This window comes from Pungitius pungitius, chromosome 19 (assembly GCF_949316345.1).
Source record: "Pungitius pungitius chromosome 19, fPunPun2.1, whole genome shotgun sequence".
Lineage (NCBI taxonomy): Eukaryota > Metazoa > Chordata > Actinopteri > Perciformes > Gasterosteidae > Pungitius > Pungitius pungitius.
This window is the reverse complement of record NC_084918.1, coordinates 5,462,324-5,483,268: the sequence shown is the minus strand read 5'-3', so window position 1 is coordinate 5,483,268 and position 20,945 is coordinate 5,462,324. Positions and strand designations below refer to the sequence as shown.

At 46.6% G+C, this 20,945-nt stretch overlaps 2 protein-coding genes across 5 annotated transcripts; one reads left to right on the top strand and one right to left on the bottom strand.

Annotated features, from left to right (window-relative positions):
* The first annotated feature begins 246 nt into the window (after positions 1 to 246).
* Positions 247 to 9,576, top strand: vill (villin-like). 3 transcript variants are annotated; one of them, XM_037456179.2, is made up of 21 exons: positions 247 to 432; positions 1,405 to 1,443; positions 2,968 to 3,051; positions 3,189 to 3,263; positions 3,357 to 3,556; positions 3,683 to 3,791; positions 4,085 to 4,195; positions 4,474 to 4,679; positions 4,791 to 4,869; positions 4,956 to 5,054; positions 5,203 to 5,356; positions 5,443 to 5,543; positions 5,642 to 5,779; positions 5,865 to 6,023; positions 6,138 to 6,317; positions 6,443 to 6,588; positions 6,822 to 6,966; positions 7,746 to 7,934; positions 8,154 to 8,222; positions 8,403 to 8,627; positions 9,196 to 9,576. In XM_037456179.2, exons 1-21 carry the CDS (start codon positions 388 to 390, stop codon positions 9,307 to 9,309), a joined length of 2,667 nt encoding a protein of 888 aa, XP_037312076.2. In that variant the 5' UTR covers positions 247 to 387; the 3' UTR covers positions 9,310 to 9,576. The 3 variants fall into 3 exon arrangements, with proteins under 3 accessions (XP_037312076.2, XP_037312077.2, XP_037312079.2); XM_037456180.2 differs by lacking the exon at positions 8,154 to 8,222; XM_037456182.2 differs by lacking the exon at positions 247 to 432 and having other exon boundaries at positions 1,180 to 1,443; positions 2,973 to 3,051.
* Positions 9,577 to 9,697: 121 nt separating this feature from the next.
* plcd1a (phospholipase C, delta 1a) lies at positions 9,698 to 19,596 on the bottom strand. 2 transcript variants are annotated; one of them, XM_037456184.2, is made up of 15 exons: positions 19,387 to 19,596; positions 15,988 to 16,146; positions 13,480 to 13,708; positions 13,233 to 13,362; positions 12,905 to 13,133; positions 12,614 to 12,815; positions 12,195 to 12,339; positions 11,939 to 12,091; positions 11,590 to 11,736; positions 11,353 to 11,509; positions 11,147 to 11,263; positions 10,889 to 11,067; positions 10,607 to 10,742; positions 10,365 to 10,514; positions 9,698 to 10,264 (listed from the first exon to the last, which is right to left on the bottom strand). In XM_037456184.2, the coding sequence occupies exons 1-15, from the start codon at positions 19,415 to 19,417 to the stop codon at positions 10,173 to 10,175; spliced, it is 2,256 nt and encodes a 751-aa protein (XP_037312081.2). In that variant the 5' UTR covers positions 19,418 to 19,596; the 3' UTR covers positions 9,698 to 10,172. The 2 variants fall into 2 exon arrangements, with proteins under 2 accessions (XP_037312081.2, XP_037312080.2); XM_037456183.2 differs by lacking the exon at positions 19,387 to 19,596 and adding an exon at positions 17,911 to 18,375.
* Positions 19,597 to 20,945: the final 1,349 nt, after the last annotated feature.

Sequence of the window (20,945 nt, the reverse complement as noted above, 5' to 3'; positions counted from 1 at the left end):
TTTTTTTTTTTTTTTTTTGCTGGTCTGGAAAAAATAGCAACAGGTATACAGTATATCATGCATGTTACATTCAATGTCATTTTAAGCACTAAGTGGGCACAAGAGGACACTACTTTGCTCCATTCTCTGATCTGCAGATGCATTACTAATATGTATAAAAAACTGGTTAATGTGCAACCAAGAGGTGCTGAGCTTCATGTGATATCTTGATGTGAACCTTTAGCTTCCGCTTACGTAGCAGCCGTGGATTAGGCATTACAGAGCCTGTTGTTCAAGCCTGAAGCTGCAGCTTTCGGTTTTTTTCTCCCCTTTTTCCTCTCACTTTTACCTTCGTCCCTGAGATATGTGGGAACTGAAGTTGTTGATGGACACGATCATTTTTCCATAATGGATTACAGGGTTGAATCTAAAAATGAAAAGCCGTGGTCAAAGGTAAGACTTTCAGCCTGCGTGTGGACTTGAAGCTGTAGTTACACAACAAATCAGATTCCCCGGCAGGGGTTGCGTGAACCGTTGTAAGACAAAGGCAAGCGCAGTAGATGTATCCCTGAACAGAAAACCTCAGCGGGGGGGTGAGGGGAGTCCCATCTGTGACTCATGCACTCACTGCAACACGCGACAGAAGACGTTTGGAGATGGTTCAAACCGTTTGTGGGGAAAGTAGAGGCAGAGTTTGATGCTTGATGTGGCCTTCAAGGTTGTCCTCGGCTGTGAAAGCCACCCCCCCCCACCCCCGCCCCCCACAACGCGTTCATGCTGTTTCTTTGGATTAACGTCCACGTGCTGCAAAACGACCTGGTTGCAGCATGTAAATGCCTTACCCGCATGTAGCAAATACCACAGGGCCCCCTTCAAAGCCCCATGCTGCAAACCTCCAACAATGTCGAGCGAGTGGAGCACCTTGAGTCCAATTCCCCCTGCTGCCAGCTGTAACGGTTGCTGGATGAGTAATTGGTGCCAAGTGGCCCCCGTGAGGCCCCCGCCTCGGGCCCCTAACAGGAACACGACCCTCCAATGGAAGCAATCGGGACCTCGAGTGCGGCTTGAGTCCATTCTCCATTCACGTGTTGCAGATGATTTTGTCAATTGTCTCGACTGTTGAGTCGGGCTCCGCTCACTCATCCCAACCAGCAGGTCGGAACCCCCCCCCCCCCCCCCCCTCTTTCGAAACAGCTTTGTTTCAGAAGGGGCTGGTAACAATGTGAAGGGAGGCGCGTTGAGGTTGTTGCAGAGTAAATATTGAGGCAGGAAATTGCAGGTGTGTTCAAACCTGGGTGTGGAGACAAATAGACGCAGCGCTCTGTCCGCCACACACACTCCAGCTTGTGCACAGGAGGGAAGCAACACTTTATCACACATCGCCATTCATTTCACTAATCTAACTGCACTCCACTCGACCTACAGGACGCAGCGAGGCCTTCACTCCGCCAGAAGCTAGCCAAGGTACGGTTCCATCATTTTGCTTTGGAGGGAGCTTTCTCTTGACTTTTTTTTTAATATCTCTCTCCTCTCCTGTCTATTTCCTGGATGGGAATCACTGCCGTTTGGGGAGAAGGAAATCTGCATTATCGTATTTGTTGAAGATACGTCTGTAAAGACAGACCTCGTGCTGTGTTTCGAAACCATGTTTTATTAATTGAAGGTGAATTTCCTTCCTTTATTAAGAGAAAGTGACCAAGCCCTTTGTGAAGCCGAGTCAATGGACACTGAGGTGGAACCAGTCTTTCCTGTCCCATTAATGGAAGCAATGCCGGGGCTCAATTCATCTTTTCAGAAATTATTTGTTTATCATGTATCATAATCGGCATCAGATTGCAGAGCACAATGTATGTACAGATGTATGTACAACCAACAATTGATTTTATTGATTGACTAAATTACATTGAGATTTTTCAAAATAATGTTTTTTTTTATTGTGAAAGTAAAGATAATAAATAAAACACATTAATATTCATCAATAATACACCCATACCAAGGGACATTATTTTAGTATTTTGTAGTTTGATGTATAGAGTAGGCACGGGTGTGGCCACTCCTTTACCCAAATGAGATATTTTATATGAGGAACATCATGATGAACAATTCATGTACACTGGATCCTTTTAAACTTTTCCCAATCATTTGTGAGTTAATATCTGTTATCCACGAATGAATGAATAATTATCGGCCTACGAATCACTCTGTTGCGTGTTGTGTTGAGTTGTGCAAACATGTAGCACCCTGTGGTGCAACAACAGCACCTGCGTTGCGGCGGGTAGGCGTCAGCCTCACTGGCTGAAGCTTCACGGCGGACTCCAGATGTTCGGCGTGCCAGATGGGAAACCGTCAAGCGGCTCGGCTCGCACTTTTGGAAAGATCACACCTCGCACTCAAGCGTTAGGTCGTGTAGCGTGAATTAGGCATTAGACTAAATAAACCAAATGTGCCGAATACAGTCTCAGAGACTCTACGTCCTGAAGGCAGGATTCAGCCACTTTAAGGCCAAACCCTGAAACGTCACTAATATCAAAACCCTTTCTTCTGTTTGCTCAGTGTGTCACCTCGTTTTATCTGATTAGCTGAAAACCCTCAGCCCTGATTGTACATTAAATACAGGGCGTGGTTAACATCCTGCCATTGTGCAGCTGACGTAATCTGCCACACCTTGCACCACCCAATCCGTCAGCCACGGCCACGGCCGTGCATTGTGCATCATTCCTTCACCCCTGGAAAAAAAGAAAGATTAGAATCCGAGCGAGACATTAAATTGTAGCCGATCTGTTTCCCCGGAGAACAACTGCAGCCTAAGCTGCCACAGCTGTTTGCCGACGGCACCACACACGCGCGCATCCTGTATTTGCGTTTGTGATGTGAGGCCCGGCAGCGTCCCGTCGAGCCTGTTCACTAGTGATGAAAGCTTGTGCCATAGAGGGTTGAACAGCGTTTTCACCCAGCGTAGGAAACACTTTACACGTGTCTTTGTTTCAGTTCAGCAGAATGATGGATGATGACAATCAAGAAACATTTAAAAATGTCAGCCAGAAGCCCGGCCTGCAGATATGGACCATCAATGTGAGTCTGCCTCTCGAACAAAGATCATATTGTTGTGTGTGTGTGTGTGTGTGTGTGTGTGTGTGTGTGTGTGTGAGTATGTGTGTGTCCACCACTGGTCACACGGGTCTTACTTTTTGTAACATCTGTTTATTCAGAACATGCAGATGGTCCCTGTTCCAGCTCAAGGCTTTGGTAACTTCTTTGAGGGGGACTGTTACATTGTTCTATATGTAAGTACATAACCGGTTTATTTCTCAAAGGGTCTCAACACTTATAAAGTCACGTGACTCAGACGTGTCCGCTTCTTCTGCGCGTTGCACCAGATAAGTCAGAACAAGGGCTCGGGCCAGTCGGCCGACATCCACTACTGGATAGGGAACTCCTCTTCTCAGGACGAGCAGGGGGCCGCGGCCATCTACGTCACCCAGCTGGACGAGCACCTGGGCGGGACCCCGGTCCAGCACCGGGAGACGCAGGGCAACGAGTCTGCTCTGTTCAGGGGCTACTTCAAGAATGGTCTCATGTGAGTGGAACCCGAATGACCACGCACACACTCGTGCCGTGGAGAGACCACAGTCCCTCTCTGTGTGTGTTCACAGTTGTTTTATGACACCTGAACTTTGGTACACGTGCGCTAATCTCTGCACAGCTACAAGAAGGGCGGAGTGGCCTCTGGATTCCACCACGTCGACCCGAACGTCTACAACGTCCTGCGGCTGCTGCACGTCAAAGGGAGGAAGCATGTCACCGCGGCAGAGGTGAGAGACGACGGGTGTACTGCTCGCTGCCCTTTACCTTGACATGCAGATATGACAGGCGCCACACAGCGGGACACGCCCCCTCTAACACACCACGCCTTTCTCGATGCCTGTCAAAGTCGGTGTTAAAAGTGCGACGACCTTAATCCTTTGCTAACATTTGTTTTCTTTTTATTGGTTTTATGACAGCGTGCCCTTTTCATTTCAACAAAGGTTAAGAACTCCTCCATCACAATAAAGTTTGTGCATGCGCGCGTGTGTGTGTGTGTGTGTGTGTGTGTGTGCGCGTGCAGGTGGAGGTGTCATGGAACAGCTTTAACAATGGAGACATATTCCTACTGGACATGGGGAAAGCTATCGTGCAGTGGAACGGCCCCCAGAGCAACAGGAGGGAGAAGCTCAAGGTGATCCTGCACTCAGTAATGCACATGAGGAAATACAGACCCTTTCCCCATCACTTGCATTAATGTATAAAAAATAACTCTCTAGTCTATTTATTTTGCTCCTTTAGAAATTAAACTGGATTAGAATTCTGTTAATGTTGGTTATAACCAAATTACTTAAAAAATCTGGCAGAATAATTATATTGATTTAATTATAAGGACAGCTTGCAGGTGCAAGGGTCAGGGTTAGTTCTTGTTTGTTCTGTGTAACTTGTCTGTAAACAGCGATGCGTTTCCAGGCCGTCTTGTTGGCTCAGGACATCCGCGACCGGGAGAGAGGAGGCCGGGCTCAGATCGGCGTGGTGGAGGGAGGAGCGGAGCGGGACTCCCCGGAACTCATGAAGGTCATGGCGGCGGTGCTGGGCCAGAGGAGCGGGCAGCTGAAGGAGGCCGTCCCTGACGACGAGCCGGACCGTGTTCAGAACGCCAACGTCAGACTCTACCAGTAAGGGCCTCTTGGTCCGTCGGAGGGTTCCCTGCCCGAGGTTGTTTTGGGGGGTGGGTGGGGGGGGTGTTGAACGCGATCACACGCCGCCGTTCTCCCTTTTCTCCGCAGAGTTTTTGAAAACAGCGGGAATCTGGTGGTGCAAGAAGTGGCCACGCAGCCCCTGACCCAGGATCTGCTGCACTCCTCTGTAATTCTCTTTCATCCTTTGAACACGTTGCTCAGAGACCGCTACGCAGGGCCTGCTCAATTATTTCCTTCCCCTCTCGCTGTCAGGACTGCTACATCGCCGACCAGGGAGGCTCGAGTGTGATGGTGTGGAAGGGAAAACACGCTTCCAAGCTGGAGCGGCAGGAAGCTCTCAATAGGGCACTGGTGAGTTTACTTCAAAGATTTCTATATACATCAAGCTCAATGATTATTTAATATGATAGTTCTTCTTCTTCTTCTTCTTCTTTTTTCTTTTTTCGTTGCCTGGATCACAGAGTTGAACAGTAATAATTTATCCATTTTTTTCAACCAGGGCTACATCAAAGCCAAGAAATACCCACCGAGCACCAGTGTGGATGTGATGTCCGAGGGAGGAGAGTCAGCATTGTTCAAGCACCTGTTCAAGTCCTGGAGAGATAAGGAGCAAACTCAGGGTCTGGGCGCCACCTACAATGTGGGAAAGATAGGTAAAAATATATTTAGCGTTTCTATCCTTTCAATGATTATCTATAATGTCTGATTTTGCTGATGAACTCTAAAAAAAAACTCACAGCAAAGGTCGACCAAGTGAAGTTTGACGTGATGGAGCTCCACGCTCGTCCCGAACTGGCGGCGCAGCAGCGCATGGTGGACGACGCCTCTGGAGAGGTTAAGGTGGGGGGAAAACGGTGTCTGGTGCGAAAATGCAAAAAGCGTCATTATTATTGTGTTCACGTCGTTCGTTCTTTGCTAATGTTCCCGTTTGGGGTCAGGTGTGGCGTATTGAGAACTTGGAGCTGGCTGAAGTAAATCCAAGCAGTTATGGACAGTTTTACGGTGGAGACTGCTACTTGGTGCTGTACACATATCAAATATCAAACCAGCAGCAGTACATACTCTACATGTGGCAGGTCAGTCACGTCACGTTTTCACGTATCTCTCTGATGGAGAAAAAACAGCTGCTTTCAATTAACTTGAGCTACTTTTTTAAACCAGGGCCGTCACGCCACTCAAGATGAGATCACAGCGTGCGCCTTCCAGGCGGTCAATGTTGATAACAAGTACAATGGAGCCCCGGTGCAGGTCAGGGTGATCATGGGAAAGGAACCTCGCCATTTCCTCGCCATATTCAAAGGGAAATTCATCATCTTTGAGGTGCTTTTTTTTCTCACTTTTATGACAGCAATAGAATACCAAATATAAGGGCTCAGAATGATCATAAATACACAAATCCTTCAATCCATTAGTCTACATTGCGTGTGTCTTAAGGGTGGGACGGGCCGACCTGGTGTTGTCAACCCTGAACGAGGACCCAGGCTCTTCCAGGTCAGAGGGACCAACGAGCTGAACACCAAGGCCACCGAAGTGCCGGCGAGGGCCTCGTCCCTCAACAGCAACGATGTCTTCGTGCTCCAGACCCACCACGTGTGCAACCTGTGGTACGGGAAGGTACGGACTTCGTTGCGGACACCCCCCCCCCCCCCGTTGAAGATCTGAATTTGTCGTGCGTGCGATTGCATTGTCGCGCAGACGCCTCTTTCTTTTGTTTGACGTGTGCTTCTGTTTACCTGCAGGGCTGCAGCGGCGATGAGAGGGTGATGGGGAGAACGATGTCTGAAGCGCTGTCCAAGCAGGACAAGCAGGTGGTGATGGAGGGCCAGGAGCCAGCTGAATTCTGGGTAGCCCTGGGAGGAAAGGCTCCCTACGCGTGTGACAAGAGGTAAAAGCAAACACAGCGGCAACTTCGCACCTTTTAATCAAGCTTTTTTGTCTTTAACAACAGTTCAGCAGCCGCATGGTAACGACCATCATCAATCAACCCGGCCGCAATGTCCTCTCTATGTTCTCTTTGTAGTAGTACTACATGAAGTTGAAAATAACAACTATAAACACACACACCTATCAAACTACACAGCTGTGAGACTGGGGGGGGGGGGCTCTGTGTTATTTCAGACTGCAGCGGGAGGAGCCTCCTCACAGTCCACGGCTGTTTGAGTGCTCCAATCAAACAGGTTGCTTCAGGATGACCGAGGTGGACGACTACGCTCAGAGTGACCTGGACGAAGATGACGTCATGCTGCTGGACACCTGGGAGGAGGTGAGGGGTTGAATAGATGTATTCAATAGAACAATTTGAATTTGTTTCTTTGACGTTGTTCCAGGTAATCAGGCAGACTGTTAAAGTGAAGCTGGGCAACGTCAGAGGGTTTTGGGCAATCATCTCCCCTTTATTTGCAATTTGTCCGATCATTAAATTAAATTTGATTCTATTTATATATTACCACAAGGAGGATCAGATCAACCGAAATCTATTATCTATTGGTCCATAGAACCACCCTATTCCTTTAACATGTGTGCAGTAATCATGTCTATCCACTAGGTGGAGAAACAGACCTTGTTTTAAGCTGAAGACAGCTTTTAGAGTTCATCCAAGCCACGTAAACAAACACAAGCAGTAAACCGGTTCAAACATGCGCCTACGTCTTTAAAAATGTAATCATTAAATAAATGAATAACAAATCCAGTTTTAGATTCTTTAAAAAGTGGAAATCTACACAGGCTTATTTTCATGAACCATATGTTAAGAACTTATTTTCTGCTAACAATACATCAACTCAACTCAATCAATAACATCAACTTATTCAGGGTGTAATATTTAATTGTGCTTTACCTGTTACTATTTATTTTTTATTTTTACATTTAAACTGCATAAAAAGTGTTGGTATTTGTCAATGGTTGCTGCAGTCTTTTACAATCTGAAGTTGAGCCCTGCTGGAAAAGCATGAATCATTTACTCCGTTATGCTTAAATATGACTTAGTTCACCGCACGCCAGAAGGTATTTATCTTGTCGTCCTTCCTCAAAAAATCCCCTCAGATCTTCTTGTGGGTCGGAAACTCAGCCAACCAGTACGAGATCAAGGAGGCGTGGAACAGCGCGCAGGACTATCTGAGGACTCACCCGGCGGGCCGCGACCCAGACACGCCCATCGTCTGTGTCAAACAGGGATACGAGCCGCCCACCTTCACCGGCTGGTTCAGCGCTTGGGACCCTCACAAGTGGAGCGTGAGTTCTGATAGTGGGAGGCACCGCAGGGCTCTCGGTATTGTGTGAATGTGCATTTCAATAACAACAGCACAGGTGAATTAAAAAGAGACGAAAGCATGTGGAAAAAAATATACAAAGGACACAAAGTCGCACGCGGATTCCGTGGATTGTTGGAAGATTGAAGGCGAACCTGCATGTTTGAGATCTTTCAATCCTGCTCGTTGATCTTCTCCACAGGGAGGAAACTCCTATGAGGAGATGACAAAAAAGCTGAGTGATCCAGCATCTCTCTCACAGATCAGTGTTGTAAGTGATTGATTGACACTAATGCTTTAATTCATTAACAACAATGAAGTTTTATAATAACAACTAATAAAATAATACCGTTGCTGAATACAAAATACTAATTCACGCTTCTCTTAAAGACATGACTGAAAAGAACTGACTAACAGTCTGTTTTCACTTGCGCGTGTCCTTCGTCTGCAGGATCTGAGCAACCCTTTTTTCAATAAGAGTCCCGGTGGTGGAGGTGGTTACAGGGCTCCAGGGGGCCCTGCAGGTTCCCCCACACCCTCTAACCCCGAGAGCCCGTCGACCCAAAGGGCCCAGGCCCTGTCCCCCTCCTCTGGCGGGATGTACCTGGACCCAGAGGTCCTCATCAACAAGTCTCCCAGTGAGCTGCCACAGGGAGTGGACCCCAGCTGTAGAGAGGTGGGGGAGGAATTATGCATGATGATGCTGCAAAGGTTTTTTTTTTTATGAAGATGTATCTTGTTGGAAAATTCTGAGTTAAAATCAATGATGTCCTGACTGCGTTTTTATTTAGGGATCCTGTTTAGTACTTGTTGCATACAAACAATGCATGCGTTATTTGTTTTGTGGTTCATTCAGTATTTCAGCTGCACGGCATAACAATTCACTGAAACAAACTCACTTTGTAAAATTAGAGACAACAAACATTTCAAGGAAGTTCAATTAAATACAAAAAGAAACACAAAAGTAACTCCAGCGAGACACAAAACATGTTCAAGAGACAAAATGAACACAAAGCGTCACTAAATGAGCACTAGGAGACATGAAATGACACCAAGTAGAAGAGCAGAGCAACTACAAAGAGACCCAATATAAACACAAGAAAGTCACCATTTAACAAGTAGTCGTGCTTGTGACTCACTAATGATGATGATTCAGTTCTATTTGGTGTGAGTTTCCTGGAGCTTTGACTCAGAGAGTGCAGCAGAGATCAACCTAACCGTGTCCTGTCCTCTGTGCTCTGAAGGATCACCTCTCCGACGCTGCTTTCGAGAACCTGCTCGGCACGACTCGCCCAGATTTCAAACGCCTGCCGAAGTGGAGGCAGAGTGACTTGAAGAAAAAAGCCGGACTTTTCTGAGAAACATTCGCCGCTGAATTTACAGGGAAACACTTTGGAACCGGTTTCATTGTTCCCCAGACGACGCCTTCATGGAAAGCTGAAGCAGCATTGTATCTGTTGCAATAAGACATTCCGACAGGTCCTTGATCATTTCACATGGTTTTTGTTCTTATTTCTGATTGCAATCCACCATTAACCAAATTAAAGTGATTACAAGTGGTAGAATTAGCATATTAATATGATTAGGAATATACACAAAATCAAAGACCTAATTTACACTTAAATGACAATTATTTGCAATTGTTGTGCTTTATATTTATCCATATTTATCAATATTCCTTCAAAAATTTTAAATTATCTGATTTTCATTACCACTTTATTATGAATAAACACACAGAAGCTTGAATCAGAGACTCCACTGGTTTTATTTAACAGGTTGTGCAAATTTAGAAGAAAGGCAAGACAAGTTTTTCTGATTTGAAAAACTATGTTTGCATGAAATACTTAAGATAAGATGAATAAAACCTCAATAGGTAAATATCAGATGTATTCACGGTATAGTTCATGTCTTGATATGCACATAAGGGTACAGTCAAAAAGTCTTTGAAAGAATTAAAAAGTTGAAAAAATTTACAGTTTTAAAATACTTTCCCGCACCATATACATCTCCATTCACTCTTTCCATATTAAAATACTCACAATCCCAATAAATGTAAAAAAAAAAAAAAGGAAAAAAAAACGCTGAGTCAGCCCCTGCGGCTCGGCACATCACAAACCCTTTTTTTGTTCATGGCATATTTTATAAGAGTTCAATTATATATAGCTTCAGAACTGGACATATTCCTTTTTAAAGAGTGATTTTTTGGGGGGAGGGGATCATCCTAATCTGCGTCTATGAGCATGATGTGCACGAACAGTCCGGCCGAGGAGATGGCGGCGCCTCTCTTGGTGAGCAGCGGGACGTGGCGGTACCCTGAAAAAAAAAAAAGAGAAAACGAGCTTCAGCTCCACCAGCGAACTCGAGCAGAATACACTTTTTCCGTTACACGAAACCCGAAAAAACCCTCCCTCACCGTTCTGCGCGCTGCTGAGCGGGAGGCAGTAGTGCCCGATGAGGTCGTTCTGGGACGCCGCGTCGTAGTCCTCCACCACGAAACGCAGCATGGCCAGCTCGGGGACGTGGATTTGGAACTGGAGGTTATGATTCCACACTGGGTTGAACCCTGCAGGGGAGGCATCGTCGTTCAGCGTGTGTGTGTGTGTGTGTGTGTGTGTGTGTGTGTGTGTGTAGGCGCGCGCGCGCTTTAGACTCAACCGTTGTTATCGATGTGGTGCGTCTCCTTGATGGCGTTGTCCGCTGGGACGCCGTAGACCTCCACTCGCACCAGAGGGTCAGCGATGGAGCTTTGTTTGTCCTTGTTGATTTTGGGTAACTGCTGAGCTGAGATGACCTTTTCGTATTGGGGGAAACAAAAAACACAAATAAGTGACAGGTGTAAAGAGAACATGGCACATGCCAACATTTTTGTTGGCTGGGATCGTCCCAGGACAGAACAGGTGTCCTTCGTTGGTCCCCGTTTGGCAAAACGCTGCTCACCATCACGTTCAAAGTCTTCTTCTGCAGCCAGGGCCCTTCGGAAAGTGTGCTGGGGTTAAACTGAGAGGAAAGGCTCCTCTGGAATTCCGGTTTGAGGATGTAGCCCGACTCGCCGTTGGGCAAGAACCGACCCTGGTTGATGTGCATCTCCTTGGAAGGTGTCTGGAAGTTCAACGCCACTAAAGAACAAATCAGAAAGTAATAACCCGCAGTCTCAACCGTGCCACTCAATATACCAGTAAAGAAATGCGAGTGTACCTATCTGGCAGCCGGCGTTCCACAGGGGAACCGGGTTATAGTTGGATGAGTCGGTTCTGGAGCCCGCGGGGTAGATCCTACTGAGTTTGTCCATGTTGTGATGGATGAAGGCAGTCGCTGGGAAAACACGTAGAAGCTGCTTTCACGCCATGCTCATAATGAAAACGTCGGTAAGGTTGACGACGTCATGGTGTTGTGATGTTTACCTGAATCCTCCGCCAGTGCTAAAGCCTTACTCTCCTTGAAGGAGGACATCTCGTAGAAGGCCTGCATTTCCTTGGCATGTTCAAAGCTGTTGAAATGGACGCTCTTGCAGTAGACGACTATGTTTGAGAGCTCTTCGGCGAGTTTGATCTTTGGTTTCTAAAACGGAGACAGGACAGCGGCTCAGTTTTCGTTGAACCGTGTATTTTAAAAACGCTTTTACCGACACCTCGGCACACCTTCGGTTTGGCTTTCTGTCCGTTCTCACAATCTGCCGCCTCGTCCTCCTCAGACACGGTGCCTTCCTCCACATCGCTGTGACTGCTGAGGGAAACGTTCAGTTTCTTCAAACGCTTCCCTTTGACGAGGATTTTTTGCTTCAGCTCCTGCACAGAAAGCATCACCGTTGGATCCCTTGACTGCCTTTTGGTTACCAAACAGCTTCCCACACAGTAGATATCACAGTAACAAAATGCAAAACTCAACCTCTTGTGTAGGCACATTATTCAAATATGGAGGAGAAGCAGAGGCCTGAGATTGATGCTGTTTTGATTTCGTACCTAGTATTTTCTAGTGACATTTACACACCTCAGGTGAAGGGAAGTCGGTGGGCATGACGTTGCCCAGCGGCTTCGTGACCAAGGCGTCGCCCAGGATGGAGATCAGGTGATGGGCCATGAGCCGCTGCTGGTCCACGGTGCAGTGGTTCTCCAGGGACAGAATCACTGGGTAGTCGGATGTCTGGAGAAGCGAAGGAAACAACCGTTCAGTGAAGGTGACGCCGTCCACGACTGTCTGAGTGAGAAGGACGGGGCGGGCTACGCAACGTCATCATCATCATTACTTTGAAGGCGAATTCTTTGATGACTTGGATAACGTCTTTAAACAGCACTTTGGACGTGAGTGTGTATCCGTGGTAAATGACAGGTTCGCCGTTAGCGCCGTCCCAACAGTCCAGCTCCACACAGCGGCAGCCCTTCATCAGTGCTCTGCGAAGGGGAGAGAAAAGACCTTCATGAAAACCTTGAGTTCAACGCACGCCGACACGTTTAGGAGGTCAACTCCTTTACTGCAAGTATGAAAAAGCTGCAATGGGTTTGCGATACATCGGAGAGCCAAACAAGACACCGACGTGCAACAAAAACCCTTCAATCCACATTTTAATTCAACTACAATGCCATGATGTGGGAAGACTGAACTCAAGGGCCAGTCTCTCCTCGGCTAACGTGACGTCACGTATGATACGGCGGGGGAAGTGGTTACTTTATGTAGGCTTCTGTGCTGCTGGGTCCTTTGAGTTGGTCTGCCATCAGGTACGTGTTGTGGGAGGAGGAGATGTAGTAATGGTTGAGCGGCTGGCGCATGTCCTGATACACCGGCTTGTGGGCCGGGTTGAAGATGGAGCTCTCCTCCTGCTGCATGTATATCAGGAAGCCGTCTTTGGACATGCGCTTCTTCTGCTTCGCTGGTGGACCAGAGGACGGACAGACACGGTGACCACGGCGCCATACGTGGAACTTGACCACGTGACTCTGAATAAAGACTCGGCCCCACCTGTCTGATCCACTTCGTATTTTTCAATGAGCTTGAGAGCGTCCTCCGCGGACGCCTGCTCCCGCTGCTCCTTCAACAGGAAGCCGAGCAGATCTCCGGCGCTCATCTGACCCTCCGTCTGAGCGTACTTGCCGTAAATCACATCTATCTCTTCCCGGTGTGTCAGCAAGTCGTAGAAGAGTTTGATCTCTGGGCCCTCCAGGGTGCCTGAATTGGACTCGTCACATTTCTGCGTGACACAATGAAAAACGCGGTTGACTTCAAGGCCGGCGGACTACGCGTTGTTATTGATGCGCACCCGCTGACCGATTGGCTCGCTGCGACCCACCTTAAAGATCATCGCTGCGTAGGTGTCGTCCACTTGGATGTTGACCTGCCTCAGGAAGTGCTTCGTCTCCTTCAGGGTCATCTTGTTGTCACCGTTCTTGTCCGCTTTCCGCATGCAGCTGATGATCCAACTGGCGTTTTGATTTAAGGATTACATTTGACATTACATTTGACATTACATAGCGCTTTTTTTTGTAACCATGTGAGAAACACGTTTCTTGGCTGTGAGACCCGGAGGTGGAGGATACTGCTCACTGTTCTGCTGGCGGTTGAGGTTCTGCATGTTGCTAATGAGCTTGTCCAGGCCGTTGACCCACTGTTTGGCGTCTTCCTTGGTGGCCGCCATCAGGTCCAGATTTTTCGTGCGGTCCTTGAAGATGATGGAGAAGCACTGGTCCTCCGCGGTGTTGGGGGTGTAGTTATTCAACCCCTCAGACTGGCGGCCGTTGCGCACTGAATCAATGTCATCGATGGAGACTGTTTGGAGGGAGGAAGGGCTTTGTTTAATTTGACACTCAAAGGATTGGAGTAAAGTATCATCAGTCATGATGGTAAAGGTAATAAAACGAAATAAACTCCTAGTCTGTGTTAACGACAAGCGTACAATTAAATTCTCCTTTGTCTTTTTTTTAAAAATCCCCTGTATACAGTAGTTTACGGTGCGTTTGCAGTGTAGGAATAATTGGGAACGACCATGACCTCGCTGGAGGTCACACTGGGGCCTTTAAAGCACAACTTGCAGATCCTCACTCAGACGAGTCAGTATCTGGTGGCGGCAGACTTTTCATTCCAGTGGAAAGAACGCCACAGAGCGCCTCGATGCCTTCACAACTTATCTACAGGAAGGCTTTTGTTTCTTGGTCGCTGCGACCTTCACTGACAAGCCACAACAGTTGAATATTTCCACGCCCAGCAAACACACAGCAACATTGGCTGTCATTTATGTTGTTTTTAGCCTCCTAGGACCAATATTGACTCTTCTAGATGTGTTCTAGTCGGATTCTGAGGGGAATATCTCCTCAGTTTCCTACTTTGACTTTATCAGTGATAGAAAGTTGGAGGCCATCAAACCAAAACAGTGGAAAGACCTTACTTGATTCATTATAGGAATATATATATATATATATATATATATATATATATATATATATATATATATATATAAATCGCTTGATTCTCCCACAATGGCACACATGGGCAACACATAAAACACTATGACTGACATTAATAGTGTTAAACACAAAGACAACATCCGAAGCCTCTGCACACACAGCCATGCACAGCCATGTACATGGGGGGGTCCCGCTGCGTTGTTGAGCAGCTTAATGTACGGAAGGGCTTGCATGGCAGCGCATGATGTAATCACAACAAACCGCCCTCGTGAAAAAAAAACAAGAGCTTAGCTAAGAGGCCACATGTTGAGGCTGGGTTACAATCACATTGCCCCCCCCCCTCACCCCCTCACCCCTCCCTACATCCCGAGGCTAGGGTGTCACGGTTTGGTCTCTCTTCCTGTGTTATTTTGTAGTTTTCATGTCTCTTGTGTTCCTGGGTAACTTCACTTCCTGCCTTGTCCTGTGATTGCCTGATTGATCCCACCTGTGTCCAATCACCTGCACCTCCCTTGTGTATTTAAGCCCTGTGTGCCTGTTGTCCAGTGTCGTGTCATTGTCTATATGTCCCACGCTGTTGGAGCACGTTATCAGTTTTGTCTGGAATAAAGAGCACTCTTTTTGATCGAGAACCTCGGCTTTTGAGTCCTGCTTCCGCCTGCTCCAGCACCGACCCTGACATAGGGAGTCTAGTGAAGAGCGACCATTGTTCCTGGGAGAGTCGGAGATTGTCAAGAATGAATCCAAAGGTCAGACTTCTTGGAGAGAAAAATACGACAGTGAGAAGGCGGAGTGGAGATTTTAGCCCTGATACTATGATACAATACCCTTATCTCTGCAACAAATAGGAGCCTGACAGTGATATGAGGAACGTGAGGTGTTTTATGTATGTGGCCCTGACAGTGTGTGCGTGCCGGTGTGTGGCTCGCCATCGATTAAAATGGCAGCCACAGATCGTGGGAACAAAAAGAAGAGGAACTCTTACCCGTCCATTGGCACTAATAATGATAACTTATTTACAGCCTTCATGGCAACAAATTACCTTCTGCTTTGGTGACGCATCAGAAAAACAATAAAACATGCGCACATATTTCCCCAAACGTTCCGTCAATTATGTACTTCAACACATGACCGTTCCCACGGCCGCGCGCGCGCGTGTGTGTGTTTGTGTGTGTGTGTCCACTGTATCTGCACGCGGAAGATTAGGCGCACTGCTGGTTATCAGGTCTGGCGGCCCCGCATCGTACAGACACATGACGCGTGCATACACACAGCCAGACCCCCGGCTTCCAAAAACCAGAGGGGAATAATCCCTCTCACACACATGGACAAAGAGTCAGGTTTTTTCCAGTTTGCCTTTGGCCTCGCGGTGGTTTGCAGTATCTGTGCGAGTGCGACATCACCACTGCTCAGGGGTGTGTGTGTGTGTGTGTGTGTGTGTGTGTGTGTGTGCAAGAGGGCTATCATTCAGATGTGAAAGGAGAACTCCATGTTGACAGAATAACAGCAAACAGATGAACAGATGGATGTTGGATTGGCCCAAATAGAGAGGGAAAAAAATGTGTTATATGCTTTGTAGAACTTCTCCCAATTTTGTGCATTATGTAAATGCAAAAGTGTGCAAAGTGTAGAAACAACACTCACAAGTCTCTCGCCGCCGGATTTTTTTGTGGGAGTCGTACCAAAACGTCTTGCAGTCATCCTGCAGTTTGAAGAAGCGGTTCTTCTTCCAGGATTTGGAGCGAACTTTGACCAGCTCCCCGCCGCCCAGCAGGAACTGTATATCCGGATCTCCCTCCAAACCTGCAGTGATCACACACAGTTATAATCATTTTCAATACTGAGAGAATCACCAGCGAGGGGCCCTTTCTGTGGAGGGAAATTCTGACTTCAGAAGAATTTGTGATAGAGAGTGGAGCTTAAAAGAAGCTACGACCAACATTCAGTGTGATGTAAAACTTACTATTTTCCCCATGATGCAAACTATAGTTTTTGTTTTACCCGTCATGCCTCCAACTTTGTAACGCATGTGTAATGGCGTTTTTCATCAAAGTTCAAATCACAAGACACCGCTGGGAACGGCCTGTTTCGTGTCATTTCATCTAATCAAAGTGTACTCAAAGGAAATGTTGAAAGTGACGGTTATTTGGGAAATTTGGATTTATACGTTTTATAGTCTCCGCTAGAAATTGCAACCCCAATGAAATCATTGTGGTTATTTTCTCATACTTTAGAATTCTCCCCCTAGAGCCACAGAAGGGATTACACTCTTATACTGTTTTACAGGCCGCTACTCCAAGAATGTGTAAAATCTGAGGTGTGGCCCTTTAAACACAAACTGCATGTCCTTCTATGAAACTTAAGGTTGGCTATGACTCATGGCTCTAACCAAGAATCTTTTTTTTTTTTTTTGTTGGGTGGCGGCCATTTCTTGTGTTTTGATTTTTAAGATTTTTCTATTCATTTAAAAGGCTGATCTTGAAGCAGCCCTAACATTACCTGTGTACAGTCCACTTTTGTAACGTGGCGTATCGTTCCGGTGGGGTAATCTGCTGATTAAGGCCTATTGGGAAAGGAGTGTAGCATCCGGAGGGAAATTAACAATAGGCGACAATGTCAATGTTTAGTTAATTGGTTTTGCCTGTGTGAAGATGTGAGGTAATAATGGTGTGAGTCAGTGGACTCAGGCGGGGCTGAGCTGTCAACATCACGCCATCTTAAAAATGCTCTTTAAACCGAGCCGCAGTGTAAAATGTCTATTGTTGTCCTTTCAGTAAGCCAAAGGGCGTTTGAGGATGAATTAGCACAACACAGCAGTGTCACGGTCGTGGGCAGGATCTAAACATTGCAGACATTTTATAGGCCCCGGATTGCACCACTGACATGCATTCACCAAGGCTGTTTACTCAGTCTGGCTTTCCCTCCCTCCCTACCGTTTAGAAGAGGCTATTTTTTAGTTACCCACCAGGTGCAGGGTTGAAAAGACCGGACAGCGAGGTTTATGAAAGTCAGATTTCTTTTTTTTCCTTCTTTTGCTGTGAAATCAGTTCCAGTTTGTGAGGTTGCCTGAACCGTGAGAGGCAAGCTGGGACAAGAAGATCTCAAGAATTAAGTGGAAGAATGGCTCTGAGGAAATGGGGTATTATAAGGTTTTATCGCACAAGCCGGAAGGGAGAGGGGCTGCAATAAACATCTGTGGAGATCTGAGCAAACGGATGCTGCCAGAGACCCTTTGTTATAAACAAGATGGATAGAATCATCTTCTTATTAGAGCTTTATTAACAGTTAGCGTTTTATTTCTCTATCTTGCTCTTTTTTAGACTGACTAATGACCACCTCTTTGTCCAAATGAAGCTGAATTTGAGGCTCAACATGACGAAGAGGAAACAAGTCCCCCCCACACACACACACACACCACCGCTCCCCTTTACCCTGTCTAAGTTGCCATGTTAACAGAGAATCGAGAACGAGGAAACCTTCCTACGTTAACATGTGCCATAACACACCTGTGTTGGCAAAAGCAAACTACGTGGACTCAGGTACGTTTGAACCTCTTGGAGGACTTACCTAGACGTCTCACGTTCTCCTGCGCGACTCTTCTCTGCTGCTCCCGGAGCGCTTGCTCCTCTGATTTCGTCCTTTTCAGACGTTTATGTAAACAAGACATTGTTTTTTTTTGTTTTTTTACATTAAAAACCAGGAGAAATCCAGGACGTTTTGTAATGTAAAGCGTTCGTTGTGCAGTCCACACGTCGCCGCCCCTCTCTCCCCCCTCTCTCCCCCCATGGGGGCGGGTCTAAGCCCGTCTGCTCTGTGGTATCCGCAGGTACGTCCAGCTGTGCTCACTCAGGTGAAGACTTCTACGCGGTCTATAGTAGAACGGTCTCTCTATATGCAGTCTCCGTATATTATTACTGTTAAAACATCGCGATATCATGGGATTCGGACGCTTCTGGTCGGTTCTGGTGACGCATTCAGGAATTTTGGAATAATGTCTCTCCTTCCTCAAAGCGGAGTCTCACTTCCCATTGATTTAAGAATGGAGAATACAATACGGTACTTTACAACTAGAAATGCATGTTACATCTGCGCAGTTTAAGGACTTTTATTTGTGTTTTTGGGCGTGGCTGCATACGTCTGTTTCTAATCATTTAAGAGGAAAAAATTCCCGATAAGTCAGTTGAATCCTCTTTGAGTAGTGATGTGTGAAATAGCGCCACCCCGTGGTGTTTTTTCGTCCACTGTAGTCTGCTCAAACACCCCAAAACGTCTTATTATTATAGTCCCCTGGTTGTGGACAGGCATGAGACCAGCACGTGTTGGGTATTCTGCTAATGTGTAAAAACGTGGTATTGTCCCAGCAACAAAAAGTAAACCCCCAACAGAAGGTTACAATGGCAAATGTCAGAGACAGAAAAAACGGTGATGTGTCAACATCGCTGAGGGGAACTACACCACAAATATACCAACAAAAGAAAAAAATGAAGTAATTGCATATATTATTTATCTTTTCTCTAAATAAATTCCAATCCACTGTTTGATACAGACACATAAGTTTACAATTGTATTTTAACTCTCTCCTGACGGATCTCCCTGCCAACGCCATTCGACCTCTGCAGTTCATCCAGAATGCAGCAAATCGACTGGTCTTTAACCTTCCGAAATCCTCCGCTCTCTCCACTGGTTTACCAGTGACTGCCCGCATCCAGTTCAAAACACTGGTGCTCACGTACCATGCTGTGAATGGATCGGGTCCGGTCTATATTCGGGACATGGTCAAACCCTACATGCATCCGCCAAGCTGCTTGTTCCTCCATCACTGAGAGAAAAACACTCTGCGAGGTCACGACCCTTTTCCGTCCTGGCTCCCAAATGGCGGAACGAGCTCTTTGACGACATCAGGCCCGCAGAGAGCCTTTATATCTTCTGAGGCAAACTAAAGACACACCTCTTCACACTACACCTCGACTAAAAGCACTAACAAATTGTAGTCTTGATATGAAACACTGATATCAAGCAACAGGCTTTGTGGGTCCAACTCACCGTATTTCCCAGCCATTCCATTTGACTCCATTCTGATTCCAGTCAGGTTAAATCCTCACAGGCTCGTTCCTATCTCCTCTTCCACAGCAGCGTCACTCGTATTTTACGAGAATAATCACAACCATTCACTCGTCTGTTCGTCCTGCGTAGGGAATAGATGCAACGTGCTTGTGTGTGTGTGTGTCCCTCTGAGCCGACCCACACAGTGCACAGTCAATAGCAGCCTGTCAGGCTCTAATGCAACGTCAGTCCACACCCACTGCCACACCGGTCCGACAAGTCTGACAGCGCCGTGTTTGTCATTAAAACGTCCCTCCAGCTCCCTGACGGGGTGAACCCTTTACACCTATAGATGGAATTCAACACCTGCACTTGGTCCCCCTTTGAAACCTTGATAAGATTATGTTAGGTGGAGGCTTTAGATACATCCCGTGCTTAACTGAGCGCTGTGATTTGTGCTGGGCGTCGCCTCGGTGTGGTACAGACCCGTCATTCATAGTTTGCTCTAGCCTCTCCCCTGCTGCGCCTCACACTGCACAGTAAGTGTTCAAAGTGTGATTAATCTGCATGACACCGTGTCTGTAATCATCATCACATGGTCTGTCCTGAGTAGTGTGAGATGATTTATTATTCATTTTATTTGTGTTACTTTTCTTGTGAAACAAATACTGTGATGACGTAGCAAATAACGCTATAAATAACCCGTAGACAAACAACTAACCACTCCAACATGATGTTATAAGTAGTGTGAAGTATTATTTATACTCACAATATCAATCACATTTCTAAGAAACAGGAACTTAATAATTAAGTTGAGCCCTGTCCTACAATAAGGGCATTTTGCTGTTTCCCAGGAGGGTAAGATGCTCAGAACTCCAACCGTGGTTGTCTCTCAGAAGCTTGACTGCCTTGTGGACAGGCTCCTCCATGGTGCTGCCCGCCTGCAAAGCAGTCAAGGTTCTAAGAGAGTTGGAAGTTGTTGATGATGATCACTTTTTTCCAGGCTTACCATGTGCTGTGTCTGCTCTTGTGTCAGGACCTTCAGAAAAGGAATAACCCAGAAATGTGGCGTATCTACAGTCTTGCTGTTTTTGTGAAGCAAGAAGCAGTTACAATCAAATGAGTCGGGGCAAGAATATAAAAGAGGTCACAGTCTGACAGTCTGATTCGTCGAGGGTCTCCAGGTATACCTGCGCGAATTGCTCATGTATCTTTTTCTCTTCTAGATAAATGTTAACTTTTTACCTTTAAATGATCGACGTGTCCAATTCTTCTCATCTCGTTGGTTATCCTGCGTGCTTTGCCCACCTTCTGGGAGCAAACAGGTCAGTTTCATGTTGTCGTTGTTGGTGTTTTGGAGCATTTGACACGGTGGCTCTTGCTGATGTACATGAGGGGGAGTAGACAGAACGCGCTTTGTGTGTGTGCGTCTCTATTGTCGCTGTATGTCCAGCCTGTGCTATGAACTCTAATGGCGGGGCAAGTCTCGGGGGGGTAAATAAGCAATCTGTGTCTGGCCAACCGCGAGCTCAACAATCGGCCTCTTTGAGAATCCCACT

Coding starts and splice junctions, on each gene's coding strand:
- plcd1a (XM_037456183.2), bottom strand. CDS start 18,010: ATGTCTTGTTTACATAAACGTCTGAAAAGGACGAAATCAGAGGAGCAA. Junction 11,068..11,146: donor GAACGCCGGCTGCCAGATAG/GTACACTCGCAT, acceptor TTTGTTCTTTAG/TGGCGTTGAACTTCCAGACA. Junction 10,515..10,606: donor GCACCACATCGATAACAACG/GTTGAGTCTAAA, acceptor CCTCCCCTGCAG/GGTTCAACCCAGTGTGGAAT.
- vill (XM_037456179.2), top strand. CDS start 388: ATGGATTACAGGGTTGAATCTAAAAATGAAAAGCCGTGGTCAAAG. Junction 4,196..4,473: donor ACAGGAGGGAGAAGCTCAAG/GTGATCCTGCAC, acceptor ATGCGTTTCCAG/GCCGTCTTGTTGGCTCAGGA. Junction 6,589..6,821: donor CCCTACGCGTGTGACAAGAG/GTAAAAGCAAAC, acceptor GTGTTATTTCAG/ACTGCAGCGGGAGGAGCCTC.